The 15,146-nt window shown below is 39.3% G+C and overlaps 2 protein-coding genes across 3 annotated transcripts in view; both read right to left on the reverse strand.

The window, feature by feature from the left end:
• Positions 1-620, reverse strand: part of LOC131948082 (testin) — a 28,027-nt gene extending 27,407 nt beyond the window's left edge. For both annotated transcript variants that reach the window (XM_059309584.1, XM_059309582.1), the window contains exon 1: positions 448-620. The gene's annotated coding sequence lies outside the window, so the exon portion shown is untranslated. The remainder of the gene's footprint in view (positions 1-447) is intronic.
• A 6,080-nt stretch (positions 621-6,700) lies between these two features.
• Positions 6,701-14,973, reverse strand: LOC131948038 (uncharacterized). Its single transcript, XM_059309505.1, has 8 exons — positions 14,914-14,973; positions 12,866-13,068; positions 11,639-11,821; positions 11,208-11,340; positions 10,810-10,942; positions 10,436-10,555; positions 9,327-9,449; positions 6,701-8,494 (listed from the first exon to the last, which is right to left on the reverse strand). Exons 2-8 carry the CDS (start codon positions 12,996-12,998, stop codon positions 6,701-6,703), a joined length of 2,619 nt encoding a protein of 872 aa, XP_059165488.1. The 5' UTR covers positions 12,999-13,068; positions 14,914-14,973.
• Between the last annotated feature and the right edge of the window lie 173 nt (positions 14,974-15,146).

Below are 15,146 nucleotides of genomic sequence, written 5' to 3' on the forward strand. Positions count from 1 at the left end.
CACCATCAGGCGAAACACAACGCAAACACCACAACACACACACACCACAAACACCACAACACAGACACCATCAGACGAAACACAACGCAAACACCAAAACACAGACACCACAACACAGACACCATAACTCAACATCAAAACACATGTACCACAAACAGCGAAACACAAACACTAAACATAGATACCAAAACACAACATTAAAACACAAACACAACAACATCAAAATATAACCACATACACCACAACATAAACACCATCGCAAAACACTAAAACACCATAACACAGACACAACAACACCAAAACACAAGTACGACAGAAAAAACACAAACACCAGAACACCATAACACAAACACTAAACACATTAAAACACAACACCGTCTCTGTTAATCTTAGAATGAACTGCTGTTTTATGTACATACAGAACAAAACCCATCAGCTAATCCTTACCTTAATTCAAATAATCCGATCTTACAAATCCGACAGAGAAAACATTGCCGAATCAAACAGCAGCAGTAGACAAAGTCTCGTGCAACCTCGCGCGTTTACTCACGTTAGTGAAGGCAACCATCCCCACACCCCTGCGTGAGTAGATGAAAACATGCGCAGATAGTGCACGCGCCCATCACCGATTCCACGTCACGGATGAGCGCCACATTATGTGGATGTAACTCACGCTCCAGACCTAGATGGGGAGGGGGGGAGGGGGAGCCACTCTCCTGCTCTAGCCAACGTGAGTAGTCGGCACAAGCCCATCCTTTACAGCCCCCTCTCCCGCTGTGAGTTAACAGACGATATACGTAATAAGGGGAGGGTGAGGTTGTAATCAGCACGAGGTAGTACCAGCAGTTCAAAAACTCTGGACTCATGGTACGGCTGAAAGGGATCTTAATTTTAAATGGGGGGGGGGGTGTCGGCCACAGTTCACGTTTCTGGGCCAGTTTCATGAAATTGATTGTGACATGTATGAATATGAACACCAGAGTTAGACAAAGACTAGAAAACATTTGTTGCCATTTTGACGGGACGCTAGATGTTGGATCTTCATTGCAGTATGTTTAGCTTAATGGGTATTTCTATATGTGTGCGGTCTTTTAGTTAGTGTGTTTATTATTAGAATTTGGGTATTCATGTTGTGTTGGGGTCTTTGTATGGTTTTATGATGCGAATAATTGTATCTAGGTGGTGGCTAAAGGTGTGTGTGTGTGTGTTTGATCTTTAAGACTTAGTAATCTTATTGGCATGTCTGTTTGTCTTATGGGTATGTGTGTATGTCTAATGAGTATGTGTGTATGTCTTATGAGTATGTGTATGTCTAATGAGTATGTGTGTATGTAGCAAACCACTTCATGCTACTGAGACTACCAGCTTAGTTAGCCCACGGCAGATTGTCACGTGACCGAGACCAGGGTATCACCTTGATGACGTCACCAGCCTCTGACGTGACATCCTATTTTCGAAGGTAGGTAGACACAGGTAACTCGTGAGGAACTTGCAACAACTGAACCCACTCGGCCCACCCGATGTATCCAACTGAAGAACTGAACCCTCAGGAGCTATTGAGATGAAGAACTGAACCCTCAGGAACTATCTTGCTGAAGAACTGAACCCCCAAGACCTATTGAGATGAAGAACTGAACCCTCAGGAACTATCTTGCTGAAGAACTGAACCCCCAAGACCTATTGAGATGAAGAACTGAACCCTCAGGAACTATCTTGCTGAAGAACTGAACCCCCAAGACCTATTGAGATGAAGAACTGAACCCTCAGGAACTATCTTGCTGAAGAACTGAACCCCCAAGACCTATTGAGATGAAGAACTGAACCCTCAGGAACTATCTTGCTGAAGAACTGAACCCCCAAGACCTATTGAGATGAAGAACTGAACCCTCAGGAACTATCTTGCTGAAGAACTGAACCCCCAAGACCTATTGAGATGAAGAACTGAACCCTCAGGAACTATCTTGCTGAAGAACTGAACCCCCAAGACCTATTGAGATGAAGAACTGAACCCTCAGGAACTATCTTGCTGAAGAACTGAACCCCCAAGACCTATTGAGATGAAGAACTGAACCCTCAGGAACTATCTTGCTGAAGAACTGAACCCCCAAGACCTATTGAGATGAAGAACTGAACCCTCAGGAACTATCTTGCTGAAGAACTGAACCCCCAAGACCTATTGAGATGAAGAACTGAACCCTCAGGAACTATCTTGCTGAAGAACTGAACCCCCAAGACCTATTGAGATGAAGAACTGAACCCTCAGGAGCTATCTAGCTGAAGAACTGAACCCCCAAGACCTATTGAGATGAAGAACTGAACCCTCAGGAACTATCTTGCTGAAGAACTGAACCCTGCTGAGCGATCTGAAGAAGTGAACCCTCAAAAAGTATCCGTTGATGAGGTTGCTGTATCTATAAATAGATCAGCACGTTCGACCCGCTGTTTTAGCACCTTGGCTAATCTGGGTACCAGAGTTCTACCGGATGACGTCACAGCTCTGACGTAACACCCAGAAGTCACGTGCACTGAGTTGTGTGAGAAGGTTTGATGTTTGGTAAGGACAAAGTGGGTAGGGACGGGGTGGTAGGCTGTAAAATACGGAGACCTTTTTCGATACCACAATGTTAAAATTATACAGCAGAAGAAAATGTTCACTAAGTAAATTAAAATTAATTGAAAACCATCTTTAATTTTGTAAGCATGGAGTGCGGGGTGTGGGGGGGGGGGGGGATGAGAGAATATCTGGCTGTGTATCAAGGTCAAAGAACAAAAAAAATTGACAGGCGCGTTCCTAAGTACACATGTTGTTTTATCGTAGCCTTAATCTTAAACCTAAACCCAGATACAGTTGCCTACCCTCCCTTCCCCCCCCCTCCCCCCACTCCGCCCCTCCACTGATAACTTCTGTACGGATCACCCGGGAAAAAAAGTTTCGCTCTTTATATTTAAAAAGTCCCAAGGGTTATTTTATGATCCTAAAAACGAAAGCTGATTCGTATCCTACGAAGTCGCCTGCCCTTCAGTTGGCTGCCGTCTGCGTGTTTACGACACCATTTCTGTTATGTCTGGTGATAAGGTGAGGCAGCAGCGGCCTCTAGCGGCGGGTCTCCTCCTGCTGAGACTGGCCGGTCAGTGCCAGGATCTCAGCCTCCGTGTGATAAGTAGCTTCGGGAACCTGCGCTTATCTCATGTCAACTGTGACATGATATGACAATAAAATAAACATACCGGCAATTTTACAACCCGGCAACTCTACTTCCTGGCAACTCTGGGTCCTAGATAACAGATTCTGGCAACTCTACATCCTGTAAAATTAAATCTGGCAACTCTACATTCTATCCAATACAATCTGGCAACTCTACATTCTGTAAAATTAAATCTGGCAACTCTACAATCTGTAAAATTAAATCTGGCAACTCTACATTCTGTCCAATACAATCTGGCAACTCTACATTCTGTCCAATACAATCTGGCAACTCTACATTCTGTAAAATTAAATCTGGCAACTCTAAATCCTGTAAAATCTGGGAATACACGAACACAACATCCTGGCAAATACAATCTGGCAACTGTAAATCCTGGCAACTAAACGTTGCGATCCAAACGATTAGCACAACTATTTTAGTCGTGTTACTAATCAGTTTACACTTGGTTATCTCTTTTTGTCGGCCTTTTAGCAAGAAAAAAAAAATCAAGGTTTGTCCGTTGCCTCGGATTTCGGCGAAAAAGCATGGGATCTTCGACCTATATTTCTGCCCAGAAGTCTGGGCACGTGACCGTGAGAGGGACAGTGAAGTGGTTAACGGTATAACCGTCCGGATGTCACGTGGTGAGGTGAGCAGTTGGTCTAACGGCTTCCATGGTTTAGTTGGTCTAATAGGTTTAGTAGGTTTAGTTGGTCTAATAGGTTTAGTAGGTTGGTGATGGATGACCCAGCAGCGACCCAATAGACGATGTTCTTTCACTTAGAGGTCGACAGACAATATAGATAGGTTGGACCCTCAGATGTCAACAAACAAATACTGGTGTGGGAGAAGGAATAGTAAGGGACTGGATGTGTTGAGGACTTTTACTGTAACTCTGAAATGAAAAGTTAACCTAATTCAATTATAAAAACAATAGGCCTACATGAAAAGTATTGACACGTTAAAAGTTTTGTATTCGATCAATTTGATTAGTTAGCTATTGTCAATATTAACTAATTAACTGGAGGATCATCGACTTTTTAAAGCTTGTGCACCAACAGGGGACGTAACCCTACAACCTCACCTCCAATTTACAGCAGCGTCGTCAACAAACACCTACGAGATGTAGTCTAGAAATACTGCACTTGATTGGAGACTGTACAAAGATGTTTTATGATGTCGCTACAATCACTTCACCTTCGTCCACTATACCTGGATATTTTTATTAAATTCTTTTTTTTTAAAAAAAAAAGGTGTAATTCAGTTTAAGTCGACGAAGTGATAGCGTTATTAGATATCAAGATGTACGATAAATGTCAGCTTGAGAGATAGCGCTTCCTTAGAATTCCCGTCATATAATAAGCTCCTTGCTGAGATAAACTAAAAAAAATAATTGTTTAAAACATTTGCATTATTTCAATCTTTATTTTCAATTTTAAAGTTTGTTTCAGATTTCAAATAAAATAAAGAATTAAAAAAAAAAAGATATATACGCGATTTAAATATTAAAAACAAAGCTGGTGCAAGGGAAGTAATTAGTGGGGTTACGGTTTTAACAAATGTACTTTTGGTTCTATTGAAGTGGTAGACCATATGCAAGTGTATAACGGAAGCTAAATCAAGTGCCATACATGATTTATTTTTTGTTTTACGAAAACTTTTAGCGATATTGTAATCTATATTGAGTCATGAGCATACTATAAGGTGAAGGTTAGGGATGGGTAATTTTTCTGGGCTGCAACTGACGTCATTCTTGGCACTGTGCAAATAAACACGGAGTTCCCATCCTTGTTTGCCCACTGTTACACCACCATGAAATCTGGCAAAGATGCTAGTGACGAGTGCCGGGTTGGCCTCGCAGTAAACAATCTCAAGCACATTTTCACCTTCCAGTTGTATCCCCCGAGTTATCGTTCTTGTCTGCACGAGTACGTGCCCTTGTCCTTACTAGCCTCCGATAAATGCCGGCTGAAATGGCCGATCAACTTTAGGTAGATACGGCCAACACCGCGAGTGTAGGAACTCAACAGGGCGTGACCTCGTGACCCTTGACTCACCTTACATCAAGCAGGAAGAATAAAGAAACCTGTCTCTGGTCTTCTGCAAATTACCCCCCCCCCCCCCCCTCCGCACCACCAGTAAAATGGCAGTAAAATTTTATGATGGGTGGGGTCAGTAAAATGTTATGATTATGGGTGGGGTCAGTAAAATGTTATGATTATGGGTGGGGTCAGTAAAATGTTATGATTTTGGGTGGGGTCAGTAAAATGTTATGATTATGGGTGGGGTCAGTAAAATGTTATGATTATGGGTGGGGTCAATAAAATGTTATGATTATGGGTGGGGTCAGTAAAATGTTATGATTATGGGTGGGGTCAGTAAAATATCAGGGATTGAATCATGTAAACACGATGGACAAAACAAACCTTTTTCTTAAACAGAATTTTAAAAATATTTTTATTTGAACACTGTGCCAACACAGCTCAGCTAGCTAAAGAGAATGTTTTAGTTGAGCTAAATTAGTGAATTAGTTAACTTGTTTCTTCAGCTTGAGCTTGAACAAAGTCTCACATCAATTGGTGAACCTGCCTTCTGTTTGATCAATGTCTCACATCAATTAGTGAACCTGCCTTCTCCAGCTAGAGCTTGATCAAAGTCTCACATCAATTAGTGAACCTGCCTTCTGTTTGATTAAAGTCTCACATCAATTAGTGAACCTTTCTTCTGTTTTATTAAAGTCTCACATCAATTAGTGAACCTGTCTTCTGTTTGATCAAAGTCTCACATCAATTAGTGAACCTGTCTTCTCCAGCTTGATCAAAGTCTCACATCAATTAGTGAACCTGCCTTCTGTTTGATCAAAGTCTCACATCAATTAGTGAACCTGTCTTCTGTTTGATCAAAGTTTCACATCAATTAGTGAACCTGCCTTCTGTTTCATCAAAGTCTCACATCAATTAGTGAACCTGCTTCTGTTTGATCAAAGTCTCACATCAATTAGTGAACCTGCCTTCTGTTTGATCAAAGTCTCACATCAATTAGTGAACCTGCCTTCTGTTTGATCAAGTCTCACATCAATTAGTGAACCTGCCTTCTGTTTGATCAAAGTCTCACATCAATTAGTGAACCTGCCTTCTCCAGCTAGAGCTTGATCAAAGTCTCACATCAATTAGTGAACCTGCCTTCTGTTTGATCAAAGTCTCACATCAATTAGTGAACCTGCCTTCTGTTTGATCAAAGTCTCACATCAATTAGTGAACCTGCCTTCTGTTTGATCAAAGTCTCACATCAATTAATGAACCTGCCTTCTTCAGCTTGAGCTTGATCAAAGTTTCACATCAATTAGTGAACCTGCCTTCTGTTTGATCAAAGTCTCATATCAATTAGTGAACCTGCCTTCTGTTTGATCAAAAAGTCTCACATCAATTAGTGAACCCACCTTCTGTTTGATTAAAGTCTCACATCAATTAGTGAACCTGCCTTCTGTTTTATCAAAGTCTCACATCAATTAGTGATCATGCCTTCTCCAGCTTGAGCTTGACCAAAGTCTCACACCTCTCCTGAAACAGCTGAGCTATCATGCCAACAACATCCGGGTGTAGGGCACAGGTCAGCAGACCTTCAGCCATCTCTTCTGCTGTTAAAAGGTTCTCAAAGTCTGGCATGCTGGGGTCACGCGATAAGATCCTGGTGGGGTCAGCCAGGGGGCTCATGGTGGGGTCAGCCAGCGGGCTCATGGTGGGGTCAGCCAGTGGGCTCATGGTGGGGTCAGCCAGTGGGCTCATGGTGGGGTCAGCCAGTGGGTTCATGGTGGGGTCAACCAGTGGGCTCATGGTGGGTTCAGCCAGTGGGCTCATGGTGGGTTCAGCCAGTGGGCTCATGGTGGGTTCAGCTAGTGGGCTCATGGTGGGTTCAGCCAGTGGGCTCATGGTGGGGTCAGCCAGTGGGCTCATGGTGGGTTCAGCCAGTGGGCTCATGGTGGGTTCAGCCAGTGGGCTCATGGTGGGTTCAGCTAGTGGGCTCATGGTGGGTTCAGCCAGTGGGCTCATGGTGGGGTCAGCCAGTGGGCTCATGGTGGGTTCAGCCAGTGGGCTCATGGTGGGTTCAGCCAGTGGGCTCATGGTGGGGTCAGCCAGTGGGCTCATGGTGGGGTCAGCCAGTGGGCTCATGGTGGGGTCAGCCAGTGGGCTCATAGTGGGTTCAGCCAGTGGGCTCATGGTGGGGTCAGCCAGTGGGCTCATAGTGGGGTCAGCCAGTGGGCTCATGGTGGAATCACATAGTGGGTTAGTATTTAAGTCAGCTGCCTTGTACTTATTGTCAACTTCATAGCAGTCAGGTGTCAAAGGTGTCAGGACTGACAAGTCATGACTCACAGGTGTCAGCACTGCCATGTCACATATGACAGGTGTCATCTCTGAGGTGTCATCAGTGACAGGTACCAGCCTGGCTGAGCTGCTTTTGTTGTTGAAAATGTTTTCATCTGAACCCGTCACCACATCATTCCCACCAAAACACTCCATACATTGACTAGTCTCACACAACTTATCAACAAACTTCAAATAACTCCCGACTTCACATGAACCTAATGTATAAATGTGAAGAGGTCCAGGATTGATGTACAAGTCAGGTGTAGTTAGATCACATGGTATTTTATCTGTCACCTCTATGCTACATGAGACTGCAGTACATAGTTTTTTATTGGGAGGTGTGTTGAATGTAGGGTCGGCTTTTCTTTTCATAGTTCTAAGGGAAGTGATGTCATCAAGTGTAGGGGAAGTGATGTCATCAAGTGTAGGGGAAGTGATGTCATCAAGTATGAAAGGTGTGTTAACACATGTTGTGTGATATGCAGCGATGTGATCAGCAAACATGTGAATATAATCCTTATCACAGACAACTTGCTTTTCACATGTAACTTTTGTTTCACATATATGTGATCCACATACAGCTTTTAATTCACATAATGATTTTGATTCAAATATGACTGATGATTCACATGTAACCTCTGTCCCACTTATGTCTGATGATTTTCGTATAACTTCTGATCCACAAATGACTTCTGGGTCACATATGACTGATGATCCACATATGACTTGAGCCACAGTAGATGAACAGTCACTTGAGTTAACCATCACTGACTTTGGGCAAGCCACCTTTTGAACATTTTCAACAGTAATTTCCCTTGAGTATTTACATGTCTCTTTTTTCTTGTCAATTCCCTCCCCTGCCTTGTCAGCTGACCGCCCTGACAATATCCTTGCCAGTGCCGTCTTGAGGAACTTGACATTTAGATCCATCGAAATCAAATCCTAGACAAGATCAAAACAATCAAGACCTTCAAACAAAATGGCTAACAGACTTCAAACCGAAATTGCAAATAAAATTTCGCAGTAACTAAATAATTAAAATAAGAGCTGGTATTATAGTTTAACCAGTCTAGTTACCTCAACTGGGTTTAACAAGTCTAGTAACCACAGTAGGGATTAACAAGTCTAGTAACCTCAGTAGGGATTAACAAGTCTAGTAACCTCAGTAGGGTTTAACCAGTCTAGTTACCTCAGTAGGGTTTAACCAGTCTAGTTACCTCAGTAGGGTTTAACCAATCTAGTTACCTCAGTAGGGTTTAACCAATCTAGTTACCTCAGTAGGGTTTAACCAGTCTAGTTACCTCAGTAGGGTTTAACAAGTCTAGTTACATCAGTAGGGTTTAACCAGTCTAGTTACTCCAGTAGGTTTAACCAATCTAGTTACCTCAGTAGGGTTTAACCAATCTAGTTACCTCAGTAGGGTTTAACCAGTCTAGTTACCTCAGTAGGGTTTGACCAGTCTAGTTACCTCAGTAGGGTTTAACCAGTCTAGTTACCTCAGTAGGGTTTAACCAGTCTAGTTACCTCAGTAGGGTTTAACCAGTCTAGTTACCTCAGTAGGGTTTAACCAGTCTAGTTACCTCAGTAGGGTTTAACCAGTCTAGTTACCTCAGTAGGGTTTAACCAGTCTAGTTACCTCAGTAGGGTTTAACCAGTCTAGTTACCTCAGTAGGGTTTAACCAGTCTAGTTACCTCGGTAGGGTTTAACCAATCTAGTTACCTCAGTAGGGTTTAACCTGTCTAGTTACCTGTAGGGTTTAACCAGTCTAGTTACCTCAGTAGGGTTTAACCACTTTTGCATAAGGGAATTGTCTTCACTGACATCAAGCCTGGTAATCAAACTGGTTGCTAGGCAACGAGTTACAGCTTCGTTCAAACGACTTTCATTATCTTCTTGCTAAATGTGACAAAAAAAATAGACAATTTATTAGAAGCCTGTTGGGGGAAGATTGCAGAAGTTTTAATTTATATGTAGCAGAAGTTCAATAATCACATGAGACAACAACTAACAAAATTTATGTATCACTCAACTTACGAGGGGCACCCAAATGTTGACAACCAACAAAACTGATGTATCACTCAACTTACTAGGGGAACCCAAATGTTGACAACCAACAAAATTGACGTATCACTCAACTTACTAGGGGAACCCAAATGTTGACAACCAACAAAATTGACGTATCACTCAACTTACGAGGGACACCCAAATGTTGACAACCAACAAAATTGATGTATCACTCAACTTACTAGGGGAACCCAAATGTTGACAACCAACAAAATTGACGTATCACTCAACTTACTATGGGCACCCAAATGTTGACAACCAACAAAATTGATGTATCACTCAACTTACGAGGGGCACCCAAATGTTGACAACCAACAAAATTGATGTATCACTCAACTTACTAAGGGCACCCAAATGTTGACAACCAACAAAATTGATGTATCACTCAACTTAGTAGGGGCACCCAAATGTTGACAACCAACAAAATTGATGTATCACACAACTTACTAGGGGCACCCAAATGTTGACAACCAACAAAATTGATGTATCACACAACTTACTAAAGGCGACCAAATGTTGACAACCAACAAAACTGATGTATCACACAACTTACTAGGGGCACCCAAATGTTGACAACCAACAAAACTGATGTATCACACAACTTACTAAAGGCACCCAAATGTTGACAACCAACAAAACTGATGTATCACACAACTTACTAAAGGCACCCAAATGTTGACAACCAACAAAATTGATGTATCACACAACTTACGAGGGGCACCCAAATGTTGACAACCAACAAAACTGATGTATCACACAACTTACTAAAGGCACCCAAATGTTGACAACCAACAAAACTGATGTATCACACAACTTACTAAGGGCACCCAAATGTTGACACTGATGGATGGCTCCAGCGACTCGACATAGTGCCACCAGTGACGAGGCACGTAGAGGGTTTGACCAGGGCATAACGTGACAACCACAGGATGGGTCAACTGTTAAACAAAACAACCATCTATATTAAAATAAAACTGGCTCTTAAACAACCATCTAATATTAAAATAACACAGGCTCTAAAACAACCATTTAATATTTTAATAAAACAGGCTCTAAAACAACTATTTAATATTTTAATACAAAAACAGAACTTAAAAAGAGAATCTAATATTTCAACATCCAATGATAGCAGATCACTCTTATTTAACTATATGAAAAATAAAAAAAATATGTGGAAAAAAAAAGTACAAACTTGAAACCTGGGGTGAGCCTGAAGGTTGGGCCTTCTGATGTTGACTTGTGTAAACACACTGGACTCTTCATACGGCACGCGTGTTGGGTACAGGGAACAGCTGTCCTTAGGTGGGAACAGGACCCACAACTTCCTGTAAGACACAGCATCACATTCTGGTATAAACAACATCAACACATTGCTGGTATGGGCTACAACAAATAATAACACTCATATCATATACACATACATACCACATTATACTATATTATATCTCATAAACAACATAATTTACATTTTATTTTGGAATTTAAAAAATTAACAAAAACATTTAGCAAAGTAAACATTAAACTAAAAAATTAATATTAAAAACAAATCTAAAATTTACAAAAAAGTTTTATTATATTTCCATAAATTACCTGCCATATATCTGTCTGACCAAATTGAAGCCATAGGAGTCCTGATGGCCAGGAGTGCTTGCCCCTTCACTACTCAGCCAGATGGTGCTGTTGTAGCCATCAAAATCATTCAGTCCAAATTCTTTCCATTGGACTAAAATAACAGTTAAATTCTTCTATATAACTCAAACAATGTGTGCCAGAAAAAATTTTATTACTTGAGTTTAAAATTATTTTATAGCCTGGTAATAAAAGTGTAGCCAAATCTTTAGTGAAACATGAAATCAAAACTTTTGTTATGTTGCAGGAGAGATAAAAGGTGATAAACCAAATGCTTTTGATGTGTATTATGTAGACCTACAGGCTATTCATGCACAACAGTACTACAGCCATATTTACACAATGGGGTTGTTGGATTACTGTGACAAAATCGAACTTTTTTTCAAACATACCTTCCTCTAACATCTCTGGGTGATTTAAAAACATATCCTTCATGTATTTGTAGTCAATATAGCAGGCATGTGTGTGGGTAGAAAACTCATTGAGTGGGCCAGAAGTTGTTTCCCCTTTCAGCCACTGGTAAAAGTGTCTAACTGTGACATCCCTATACTCACAGTCAGTCTCTGGTCTTGGACCTAGAACAACACAATTAAATTTTTAAGATTCAAGATACAAAACATGAAATCAGCATTTGGAAAAGTTGCACATCTTACCACAAGAGTTTTAAGAAATTCTACCTCACAATCATATCTTACCACAAGACTTTTAAGAAATTCTACCTCACAAACATATCTTACCACAAGACTTTTTAGAAATTCTACCTCACAAACATATCTTACCACAAGACTTTTAAGAAATTCTACCTCACAAACATATCTTACCACAAGACTTTTTAGAAATTCTGCCTCACAATCATATCTTACCACAAGACTTTTTAGAAATTCTACCTCACAAACATATCTTACCACAAGACTTTTTAGAAATTCTACCTCACAAACATATCTTACCACAAGACTTTTTAGAAATTCTACCTCACAAACATATCTTACCACAAGACTTTTTAGAAATTCTACCTCACAAACATATCTTACCACAAGACTTTTTAGAAATTCTACCTCACAAACATATCTTACCACAAGACTTTTAAGAAATTCTACCTCACAAACATATCTTACCACAAGACTTTTTAGAAATTCTACCTCACAAACATATCTTACCACAAGACTTTTTAGAAATTCTACCTCACAAACATATCTTACCACAAGACTTTTTAGAAATTCTACCTCACAAACATATCTTACCACAAGACTTTTTAGAAATTCTACCTCACAAACATATCTTACCACAAGACTTTTTAGAAATTCTACCTCACAAACATATCTTACCACAAGACTTTTTAGAAATTCTGCCTCACAAACATATCTTACCACAAGACTTTTTAGAAATTCTACCTCACAAACATATCTTACCACAAGACTTTTTAGAAATTCTACCTCACAAACATATCTTACCACAAGACTTTTTAGAAATTCTACCTCACAAACATATCTTACCACAAGACTTTTTAGAAATTCTACCTCACAAACATATCTTACCACAAGACTTTTTAGAAATTCTACCTCACAAGCATATCTTACCACAAGACTTTTTAGAAATTCTACCTCACAAACATATCTTACCACAAGACTTTTTAGAAATTCTGCATGAGAAAACTTCATCACCGAGCAGCTCAGCAAGTTTCTGAAAAGTCCAGTTGTGACACGGCCATCTTACTGATGACATCAGAAGAGGTCTATCCACCAGTGTATCCATAGAAGAGATGACAGTATTGCCAGTTATAAAAGTGAAACTATTTAAAACATCATGCAGGATGTGGCTTCATCTAATAGAATTTTTAAAAAATATGGATGTTTCAAAACTGTGTAGAGATAAGAGAGGCATCACATTAGTGCAACATCAATTGTAAAGTTAGACAATGTGACAAGAGTAAGCTTAATGAAATTATGGCGATCTGCAAAGGTAAATAGATCTAAGTCTTATAGTTTTATTGTTGAAGTTGTAGATTTAGATAGGAGTGAGAAGTTTTTGTTTCAATCTTTAAATCTGGATGAGGCTGATTTCCACTTAGATCTAGAGTAACTTTACCAGGCCCGGACACCCTTAGCCCGAAACTGAGACTCCTTTCCGGTTCGAGACACCTAATTTCGTTACTATTTGACATAGAATGAAAACCAAAGCATAGAAATACTCTCCATCCAAAGAAGAATAAAAATATGTATTCCCTTTTTTTCCATTTGCAATATAACTTTTAAATATATGCCCCCGAAACAGACGACCCAGTCGTCCTGGACCCGTCAACAATTTTCCGGTTTTGCCTCCAAACGACTGGTCTTTCCTCCATCCGACTAAGTCATTTTTTGCTGTTTTTTTCAGCTCAGTTGAATAAATAATCTTGTACTATTAATATTTTATGTGTTTAGTTTTGTGTTTCAGTGTGTATTTGTTTTTAAATGCCAAAAATAATATAATTTATAACAATGGGAAAAAAATAGTAGGGGAGATAACTCTTCCCAATAAAATGCTTGAATAATTACTCTGTTATGGTTTACTATAGGTAATCGTTTCCAGGCAAAACACGTAAATTTTCATCCTCCTTACGACTACCCCAAAAAAAATGTATTTAGTAAAGAGAATAGCATTTTTTACAAAAAATATATGTTCTGTAGCCTATCCCATTCAATTTCAAATCATTTTTTCTGAAAAAATAATAAACATTCTTTTAAAAGGACGCTAAGTCGGGAGGAGGCTTTGCTTGTCCCGGCAACATAAAAATGGCCGCCTACATGACGGGTTGCTTTTAATTGCTCATATCCCACTGTGGGTAATTCAATGGATCAAAGTTTGATATAAATGGACTTATAAATGGACATATTTGCTACCAATTATAATGTTTCTGTATAAAACATTCAAATCACAGTGCAATTAGTATTCAAAGTGAGAGTTACGGAGTTGTTCGTTTCGAGGCGCGTAGTCGGGCCAGGCCAAGTTACTCTAGATTAGATCTAGAATCTATACTAATACTACTTAACTATACTAAAATTTAAGAGTAAATAAAGAATCTTAAGTAGCCTACAAAATAACAAATTTCTATAGGCCCTAAGTATTGGAAGTATTAAATAAATAACAATTACAATAATAGTATAATACCTTTCTTTGCTTTTTATTCTAGAGTAATTATTTTTATATGCCTAATAATTAATAAAATAAAAAATAATAAAAAGGTTAGTTTAAAATTTATATTAGGCCCTATTTTATTCCTATTTATTTCTTAGGCCTAATCCCTAATTAATATTATTAGGCCTACTAATTAATATTTATTTAATATTTATTATTTAGGCCTAGGGCTAATAATTACTAATATTAATAATAAATTCTTAGGCTATTAGGCCTAAATCACTAAATAGTAGGCTATACATTTAACATGAACCACAGCTCACCAGACCATGTAGTGTAGGGGTGGGGGTGGTTGGTAGCGCGCTTACAGTACAGCTTGGACCAAGCTTGGTGTTTTCTGTCTCCAAAAATATTTATATATTATTAGGGCCACTACTAATTTTTAATTTATTAGGAATATATAATCGTACACTAGGCTACATTCCTACACAAATACTAGATCTACACATTTCTAGATCTAGATCTACTAGATATCTAGATCTGGGTAAGTTACTCAGTAGCAGTAGTATTTGACCCTTCACATAAACCTTTGTTTTGTTTCAGTTTGTAAGCCATCATCTTTCTTAAGTTTAAATTTTATATTTATAGGGGGAATTAATTGTTAAGATTTAGATCTAGTGGTATAGAAACGTCTGAAAAAGAATTTCTAAAGTAAATCTTTATAAAATAAATAAATTCAGTGAGAATATTTATTTTGAAAACTTAACATTCATAAAATGGATGTAA

The sequence above is a fragment of the Physella acuta genome, unplaced genomic scaffold (genome assembly GCF_028476545.2).
Source record: "Physella acuta isolate Inbredline_101_S28 unplaced genomic scaffold, ASM2847654v3 ptg000622l, whole genome shotgun sequence".
Lineage (NCBI taxonomy): Eukaryota > Metazoa > Mollusca > Gastropoda > Physidae > Physella > Physella acuta.

Coding starts and splice junctions, on each gene's coding strand:
- LOC131948038 (XM_059309505.1), bottom strand. CDS start 12,998: ATGGATACACTGGTGGATAGACCTCTTCTGATGTCATCAGTAAGATGG. Junction 10,556..10,809: donor AGGCTCACCCCAGGTTTCAA/GTTTGTACTTTT, acceptor TTTGTTTAACAG/TTGACCCATCCTGTGGTTGT. Junction 9,450..10,435: donor TCAACATTTGGGTGCCCTTA/GTAAGTTGTGTG, acceptor TGTCACATTTAG/CAAGAAGATAATGAAAGTCG.